The 9,922-nt window shown below is 39.5% G+C and overlaps 1 protein-coding gene across 1 annotated transcript in view; it reads left to right on the top strand.

Moving 5' to 3' along the window:
- The window catches only part of tbkbp1 (TBK1 binding protein 1), a 57,716-nt gene extending 48,339 nt beyond the window's left edge, over window positions 1–9,377 (top strand). The window contains exons 9-10 of the mRNA XM_007572339.2: window positions 988–1,769; window positions 4,813–9,377. Coding sequence (XP_007572401.1) covers window positions 988–1,769; window positions 4,813–4,941 — 911 coding nt within the window. The 3' untranslated portion in view covers window positions 4,942–9,377. The remainder of the gene's footprint in view (window positions 1–987; window positions 1,770–4,812) is intronic.
- Window positions 9,378–9,922: the final 545 nt, after the last annotated feature.

A 9,922-nucleotide genomic window follows, 5' to 3' on the forward strand; every position in this document is an offset into this window, starting at 1 on the left:
AGTGTTGCAATATGAGTTCCACGTTCTGAATTGGCATCTTTAATAATAAATTACATTTCTATCAGTATTCTAACTTACTGATATGGACTTTGTTTGACTCAGTGTTTGACCGACTGTTGAATAGAGCAACTTCTAATTGACTGAAATATGACATCATGGTAAAATCTGTTATTATTTTCACTTTTGCTGCGGTGTGCACGCTGTAAAATGTATAACAGGAAAACAACAAAATTTGAAAGTGGTGAACAAAAATAGAACCATGTAACAACATATTAGCACATATTTGGAGCTACAACGTTAATGAAACACGTGACTGACTTTCAATAATCAGTCTTCTTCAGTAGAAGTCTGTCAGCAACCTTTTTTCAAACTCTGCCACGCAAATGTTTCTAATCTGTCACGTTGAGAGGACGTGACAGATTCACTCTTTTATTGCTTTACAGATTTTCTGGCTTTAGGTTAAGGGTAAAAATGAACGGAGGAAAATCTCACTTTGACCATTAACTCTATTTCAGTTTCATTAGACTCACTATAACCGGTGTCAAGTGTGAAAGCAAGAAGACTGAATCCAAAAAAAAAAAGTATCCAAATATTCTCCAACAAAGTATTAGATTGAGGATGTGCACATTAATGCATCCAGGTCGTTGCAGATTAGTTATTTATTTTATTATTTTACGGGATAAATGTTGAAAAGCTATTATTATTATTAACTTTATCACGGTCTCATTGTTTCACATCTTAGAAAAACCTGACATTTCAGCAGGACTGTGTAGAAAGTTTATCTCCACTTAATCAAATGATGTGCACAGTATACTATGCTTTATATTGTGCTTCTACTTGGATTTGAATAAAAGTAGAGGCAATAGATTCAACTCAGTCCTCGACGTGAAATATTCCCACCGTTTCATCACTTTACCATGAAGCATGAAGATGTTTGTTTCGTTTGAGGCGTCTGATTGGAGGTTTTTCCCGCCTTTGTTCCCACAGTGCAGCTCCATTCTCCCATCCACCACCAGCGTCACTCTCCAGTTTCCCAGCGCCACTCCCCCATCTCTCAGCGGCATTCGCCAGTGCCGCCACATCACTCCCCGATCCAGCAGCGGCGCTCTCCAGTGCTGCAGCGCCTGTCCCCCGACATGCACCGCCGCTCCCCGCTTCTGGACGTCAGCGATGGACCTGCCTCCTATTCCTACCGACCGCCCACCCAGCACCTGAGAGCCAGCTTCCAGGGTCGCCGCAGTTACTCAGAGGTAGCAGACCCCTCAGCCTACCAGTGCCCGCCTCGCTTCTCCTTAGACCCCGTCTCCACCCTGCCAAAGCCTCGGCCCTACGTCGAGGGTTACCCAAAGCAGCAGCCCCAACACGTCGGCTCCCCTCACAGTGGTCTGCAGCACCGCGGGTCCCCGTCGCCCCTTCAAGCCGCGGCAGGCGGAGACAGCAGCATGGCGGAGAGCTCCATGCGCCACTCCAGAGAGATGCCTTTCCCCCTGTCGGAGGTGGCACACCTCCATTTTGAGCCACCTCCTCCTTCCCAGCCTGCCCCCCAACCGCCTCAATCCTCTGAGGATGAAGAGGAGTGGACTTGCCCCCATCCCATCAGCCCCCCAAGGACTCTTGGTGTGCTCTCTCCTGCTGTACCCAGCGGCATCATGAGGGGCCCGGCATCCTGCACAGCCTTCCCCATCCCTCAGAGGCCCAATAACCTCAGCTGCCATCCCCAGCAGGGGTACGCAACATCAGAGCATGCTCAGTCTTGGCCTTCCATTAACGTGAGTTAATACAAAGTTAATTATGCGCCATTCTTCACACTTCTCTGTTCAGTCAGACTTGTTCATAGGAGTTCATCTCGAATTTATACGGTCCGAGTAAATATTATGGATTGATAATATACAGAAAGTACATAAATGTCAATATTAACCCACATTTTTCTTTTTTTTCTTTTTTTTCTTTCAATTTTTCACAAAATATCCAGTACTTTTTGTGAGGTTTCGCATCGTGATTATGTAAAATAAAAAAATATATAAATAGATATATATATAAAGCAGAGACAATTCTCATAATTCTCAGCAGTAAGAACTTATCACACAACTTCCCATTTAGCCACATGCATAAAGGCAATAGAAAACGTGTTGAGGGCAAAACTTACAAATAAGTTAGATTTTATTTCCTGAATGTCCACGTATCCCCCTTTTTTAATGCTAAACAAATATAAAAATATATATTATTTACAGTTTATTATTAAATGCAACTTTAAATTGTGTTCATCTCATGGTTTGGCCACAAACAGCCGCTGCTGCTTATATATATAATATTCTGCTTGGGTCGAGAGGAGATGACAGGGTCACAAAGTCTCCATAGCAACCGTTGGACGCTATCTACATGTCAGCTGGATATCTGGAGGACGTGCCTGAAGAAAGCATTTTCTGTCCTGCCATTGCAAAGAGAAATCCGTAGAGCTTGCTAAACATTCGATTGATTTGCTCTGCCTCAACCACTCCAGGCGGGTTTGGCACAAATGAATATGTGGAAAATGATTTCATACTAACTGCACAGCAGAGGATCTGTGGTGCTGCGTTTTTTTATTTTCTACTTCAAAAGCTATGAGGACATTTTTGGAATGCATAACATTTCTTTAAAATTCCAGAGGTTCCTAAGTAAGTGATTTTTGCAAAGTGTAAAATTACCTTTTTTACACTTTGCATATTAGTATTGCAGACTAGTCTGCTGTATTTGCAGACTAGTTGCAAGTGTAGCAGAAGACATTTTGCTCAAACCAAATATTGGTTAATGTGAATTCCCATCCAATCCCCCAATAAGATACATTTACTCAGATTACAGATTGAATTGCATTCTTTACTTTTCTGTAACAGATTATAAACCTACGATATTTGTCACCATGTGCTATTAAGTGCGGAGCGAGCTGTACCGCTGTAAAAATGTGCAACCACACGTTTCAGGTGTTCTGAAAGTACAGTCGTGCTCATCGAGACGGGTTCTCAAACGGCCGTGTGGCATTTCATCATGTCTGCAGGTTACCTTAGAAACTCTGAACTTAGTTGACCAAATACTAAGCAGCTTTTTAGCCCTAAAAAGTTTTCTATTAAAATTAGTTTTCACACTATATTTCACAATCTTCTTGATGCCTTTTAGTTCCGTTAGGAGGCTCGGCCAGCACGTTGTGAAATCGTCTCGTTTTCTGCGAGAAGAGAAGTTTGATAAAACTCTTATGACTGTGCATGATGAACAGAGATGGAGTCAAGATGTTAAGGCTCAATTAGCATATAAAACAAGGAAACTTACATTTTGGTTCACTCCAGAGCAACTAACTTCTATTGTTTAAAGTCTTTTTAATGAACTGTTTGATTAGTGTAAGAGTGACATGAGTTCAATTTATGTTGTTTTAAGAACAAAGTGGGTTTGTGGCCCCTTCCCCGCTTATTGCTGTACAATGCTTGTCACCACCACTTGAAAGAAGGCCACTACGCTTTTCCCGCTTCTTACAAAAAAGACAAAACCATCCATTTTGAAATATTAATATAACCACCCATCAGTCTTACTAGATAGAATAATGTTGCTTTGAGTAGTTGGAGAGCTTCGCGACTTGATCCGATAGCCACTGCAGCTAATATCTTCTGCTTGTTGTACTCGTGTTGGGGTTGAACGTTTCGGAACCACCTGTCATATCCGCTACCACCTAAGTAGAAGGAACCGAATGGGTCAGGAACTGGTTTCATCTCTTAATGAACTGAAACCTATTTCTGGGCCTGTGCAGGATTCAAATTGAACAAAAAGGAAAAAAAAAAAGTCCATTTTAAATAAATTAACTGGATGAATCTGAACATGATGGGGGAGGAAGGAAAAATAAAATAAAAACGCTTCCAGGATCCTTCACACAACCTCCAGAGGGTGATCTGTGCTTGGTTCTGAATACTTTCGGGTACATTTCTTGCTAGGTTTTTTTTTTTTTGCTGGTTTTTTTCATAAGCTTTTGGTGAAGGAGTCGACATGAGGATCTGATCAACCATTCAGAAGCCAGTGAGAGAAATGAATTCTACGTTTTTTTTCCCCACCACTTTCTAAAAACTAGAGAGAAAAAGACACAAAGACTATATTTTTTTTTGTTAAGAGAAACTGCTTGGAGCTTTTTTCACGCTTAAGGTTTCAGCACAAAACCGTGCGACTGAATACAATAAAGGTTCACGATTTAGCGTCTCATACTTTAAATTAGGAATTTTATCAGTAAAGTAATGGGACTTTAACACGTATTGGCAGCAATTCAGGCAGGCATTTCATTCAGCATAACACTTTGAGATTATTAACACCTTTGATAGTCACTAAGGATGCCGTGAGGGTAAAGGGGTTGTTATGACTAACTGTCAAGAACAAGTATGTTAAAGGTGACTGGTGAAACAAAGTCCTGTGGGTGAAAGGTCAGACCTGTTTTTTTTTTTTTATTTTCATTCCACTTATTAAACTGCGAGACACCCACCACATCCCATGCATAAATATTCAGCTCTAAGTGGGACAGTAACTTGATTTTCTTTTTTCAAAAAGCATGTAAGATGAATAGCTTTTGATTATTGCATAAAAATCTAAATTTATCTCTACATCCAGACGTGTGCAATTCAGCAATCATCTTATCGGTTTAGCACAATGTAGCCCCGCATGAAGTAGAGGCTTTTGCTTTTTCCAACACTGACTCAATTATCCACTCGGGTCGCTTAGCTGCAGTTCACGTGTGACGTTTGGGGTGAGGGGATGCAGGGGGGGACTGATTTCTTGCGTGTGAACGTGTTTGTTTTTCCTCTGCAGCTCTGGATGGAGAGCGAGGAGAACGACATGAGGAGCTGCCCTCTCTGCCAACTGATTTTCCCCGTCGGATATCCCGACGACGCTCTCATAAAGCACATTGACTCCCACCTGGAGAACAGCAAGATATGATCGCCCATGGGCCAAACAAACCCACACACCTGCTCTCTTTTCCTCTTACAGGTTTATATAAGAGTGCAGCCGATCCGTCCATGTAGGACACATGTAGGAATCACATTTAGGGGGTGAACCACTTAGATTTGTGTCATAATCTGTAGGGATTGATAGAAAACAACAGAAAGGATTGTTTTGTTTTTTTTTTGGAAAAGTTCTGAAACACAGATCCGTCTTGGATTTGTGGGCCCCGTCATTAGAGTTCTTTACAGACAGGTCTGCCTCTATACTCTCTGGATCTGATTGTTTTGGCTCTTAGCTTGGTTTTGAAGTTTGAATAAAGTTTCAGATACCTTCTTTATTTTTCCACTTCGCGTTGTAGCGCGCCTTTATTTAGCCGAGTATGCCAACCCTGATGCATGAGAGGCACACCGGCAGGTTCAAGGGTTCAGCACGCCTTAAAGTTAGTCTCAGTTTTTATCGGTATTTAATCAGGGAGATTTGAGTAATCAGTCTGAATAACATGTAGATTATTTTGCAGTTATCCTGTTCAGCAGGAGCCAAGGGCAAACTAAGACGTGTAGGAATGTGTTTTTTGATTGTGAAAGAAGTTTATTGCTAAGTGACACGGGTAGGGAGATTTTACTAGGTTGCTTTTTAAAATAAAGAATAACAAAACAAGGCAGTTACGGGAGAATAAAGCATTCCAATTTCACATTTACCTTCGAGCAAAGTGACTGGACAAGATGGAGAAAATGAACCCGAATCCATCTGAGTGAGTTTATTTTACACAAAAACAGTTTTGACGATGCCCTGCAGGGAAGGGCTGCTGCGAGGAAATGTCTTCTGTTTTTTTTTTTTTTTTTTATGACAGTGAAGTTTTAGTCAGAATAGTCCTTTTATGCTTGCGGCCTGTTCAAAAAGTATCCTAGCACTTTAAGTTAACATAGCCTAGAAAATGTATTTGTCGTCAGTGTCCATAAACACCGATCAGCCACAACGTTAGTGAAGTCCGATTATCTTTGACCTGGGAGCAAGAGAACGGTGAATTCTGCAGGACGGTAAATCTAAATTAGCTCGAGAAGCGATGACTGTTTCAGAGAAATATCAAGTTATTCCATCCAGGAGCAACTTTAGCTTCTCTAGTTTAAATAAGCAACCAAGACTTGAACGTGGGGAGCAAAGGTCGGCCTATTAAGGGTTCTGATGCATGTCGAACGCTACAGCGTAGACCGGATAGTCACAAATCGGTCAGGAGCTTAAAAACGGGCTGACCTGGAACTGGATCGTGGCGCATAGTTCTTTTTCTTGTGAGCAGGTGGCAACAAAGTAAAGATGGAGAGCGGGAACTTTTGGATCTTGTGGTACACAACACCCACCTAATCGTTGTTGCATGTTCATAGCAACAGCAGTGTCCTCTTTATGAATGATTACGTGCCCTGTAAACATCACCTGTGTGATGTGTTGGACAATTACTTCCTATACACCTACCTTACGTCCTTGTGAACTCCTGCACAGAGGGCGCCGCGTTAGGGAGGTGCTCTGCCACTCGAGACTGATTGATGTTTAGATTCTCAAGTGTCTAATTTACTTTTTAATTTGTCTACATCTACAAGACACAATATGTACATGGAAGATATATTTTTGCAATGTTTAAATGTTTATGCACCACATGTGTGACGTCGGTGACAAGTTTCTCCCACGTGTTTTGCACACCACTATAAATATAAATGGGAGACAATGGTCAAATTCCCATCACGTGAGGTACGTTCCTGTACAACGGCAAAATTATCCAATGGGGAATCTCCTCCGTCTTCCTCGAGCTCCAATCTTTCACCACAGTTTGATGTCAAGCGGCCCAGACCACCTAACAAAAAAAAAAGTCTAAAAACCAAGCTGCATGAGATTTCTATCTGAAATACTTTAACCAAACAGATGAAACGGCTCCTGGCAGCAGAGTTATTTTTGCAGGGCTTAAGCAAAGACAATACTCTTCTTTTGATACCTGGATTTCTTTATTTCTAACCACTGAGGTGACTTAGTTTAAGATCTACTTGTGGTACTTGCTCTTTTTAAAATGAAAAAGGAAAAAAGAAACGATATCATACTGATGTCACTTGCTCTGAGGTTTTCAGTCACAAGCATTTTGTAATGTGGGGCGGTCTCTCACACAGCAGCCCATTTCTTTTAACTGGCTGAAAGTGTTTTTTTGTTTGTTTGTTTTTTAAGAGATGAAATGCTGTGGATTGGAGTTATGCAGAGCAGTGATATTTTCAGGAAGGCTGCAGAATAGAGTTCTGGCTTTACTGATAAGGTTTGGAGAAGGAAAAAAAAATATCCCTTGATAGTTGTATTAGATTAAAGGACAACTCTGCTTTATTACCTCTATTATTACCTTCAGTTTATGTGGCCACGGGGATGTCCAAACGTTACTCAGCTTCCCCACATTAAACCCATCGGCACACGTTGTGTTGTGTTGCATCTATTTGTGAACATGCTCCTTAACAACACCAAGAAATATCTGACTTGAAAAGCAGCAACAGCTGGCGTATCCTGCTGCTCTTTGGACTTTAAACTGGAACACTGTTAAGTTGCACACGGCATTCCCATCCCCACATTCCTATTTTTATGTTTGCAGTTTCTCGTGAAACACAGAATTATAAAATAACCTGCACTGACACTAATTTGCAAAAGCTGCCTGGTCGTGATCTAGCCAAGTTAGAAGTATTAAAACAAGCTAGCACTACTTTTTCATTTTCGCTTTTTAATAACTAATGTCTTGACAAATACTATTCCTGCATTGCGATGCTTTAGTTCAATGCTTAAGATAAATATCCCAGATTGTTGTAAAACTTTTGAGATATTGACTTGCCACAACTCAAACCAAAATTTCAATATTTTAATATTTAAGGAGAGAAAAAATATATTTTCAAACTTTTAGTGATTTTTTTCAATTATCTAAGTCCAATTTCAAAGGCTAATGAAGCATCCTTAAAACTAGATAACCTGGAAGTACAGAGCTGTAACATTAAAGATACCTGGCAGGAATTAAGTTTAGTTGAAGAAAACTAATGTTAAGTCACCAAACTGAAAATGTTTTTACAAGATAATTAGTAAAAAGTATTTTATCTGGCTAAACGCAAAGTTTTAACAAGACACGCTCTCCAAGCAGACAAGTGTTGCTCTTTATTTTCTTTTCGTAGCAATAGCTAATGAACAATCCAGTTTTACTTCTGAATTATTAACTTAATTATTAAAAATAAATACATTTTCTGAACTTTTAATAGTTTTCCATATAAAGTAACGTACAAATAGGTAAAAAGCTATGCCCGGAGACGTAAAAATACTGAAGTTTAGTTATTTTAGCTGATCTCCTGAAGTGACAGTTACGCAATGAAAAATCTGTGTAAAGTACAGACTTTCAGTTTTATATTCAAAACCAATGCCAAGTTTTAGAAATCACAGCTCTTTGTTATGTGAAACCCCCTTTATACAGAAATGACATTAAACGACGTCAGCCTTCCATATGCTGTGTAAAACAAACACTCGGGAGTTTCTATTCCTACAATATAAACACAAGATTGTCAAGCGACAGCAAATTATTTAAACAGCCGCTTCGGCAGACCGGTAAAAAAAATTCTCGTACGCATAAGAATCCTTTGCATCGTTTTCATCTCCTAAAGGTTCAAGCGTTTTCAGGGGCAGAAGAGAGAAATCTACAAATAACAACCTCTCTCTTTCCTCCTTTTCTGTTTTGGGGGGACGTGGGTGGTGAGGAAAGCAGTGTTCACCACCGCCGCCAACCAGTTTCCTGGGGGAAATCCTGAAAACTATTCTTCTGAATTTCACAAGAAACAAGCGAAGTTCGAAGAAGTCTAAAAAAAAAAATATTAAAAAAAAAAAAATTCACCCAATTCGGTTACTTTTACATTAGCCGTAACCATCCCCGTCACCTCATTACAGTTCTTTTGGTTTATGTGCAGTTTTGTTTTGTTTTTTTGTTGTTTTTTTTTTGTTGCTGTAGCTATGTAAATTGATCAAACTGTATTAAAACAGAATTGTCCTTCGAAGCCTCCCCCAGAAGCTTGAGGCTACATTCGACCATTAATTCAACGGGGTTCCCATATTCTCACGTATTCTCCGCTGTATGTGCAGTATGTTCTTCTATTATTACGTGTGAAAATATTTAGAATTTTGTACAGTTACTTTGCAAGTGTTTTAAGACTGATGCAACATGTACTTTATTATTCCACAACTTCAAATTGGAGTGTATGTAAATCTATATATATATCTATGTATAAACCCACAAGAGTAAACATGAATTATAATACGCGAGTGAAATCCCTGCAATCTTCCACTGTTACTCACTATGTAGTGATATGTCTTGTAGTGCATTTTTATCACAGGTGTTCTTGAAAGTTTCAAACGCTTCAGAAAAAAGTTTATGATTTAAACAACAAAAATAATACCTAATTAATTAACTGATATTCCAGAAGGTTAAGCTACAGGATGCACAGTGCCTTGCAGAAGCTTTCATGTCCTTTATGGAGTTTTTTTTTTTTTTTTTTTTTTCCACATTTTATCATATGTATTTCTATGATTATATCATATGCCATTTTACACTGATAGACCTAGATAAAATTCAATGGAAACCAGCTGCCTTTAAACTTTACTGTGCTGAAAACATCACCTGGAACAAACTATCCTAATCCTATGGCAGCATCACACTGTGGGACGCTGAACTGAAATGCACGCTGCGCTTTTTTTCTTTTTTGAAAACCCATCTACCCTTCTGCTTCATAGTCATGCACACATTTGTGTTGGTTTATCACGAAAAAAAAAAGCAAATAGAATGCTTTAAATCATTTGGTTTTAATGTGACAAAAGATGAAAAATGTCTATAAAGGGTATAATTCCTTTTGCCAGGCACTGCCATCGTTGTTTTTAAATATCATTCGATTCATTTCTTCTTAAAGGCAGAAGAGATGTTTTGCGGTTT

This window comes from Poecilia formosa, unplaced genomic scaffold (assembly GCF_000485575.1).
Source record: "Poecilia formosa unplaced genomic scaffold, Poecilia_formosa-5.1.2 Scaffold7, whole genome shotgun sequence".
In the NCBI taxonomy this organism is placed as follows: domain Eukaryota; kingdom Metazoa; phylum Chordata; class Actinopteri; order Cyprinodontiformes; family Poeciliidae; genus Poecilia; species Poecilia formosa.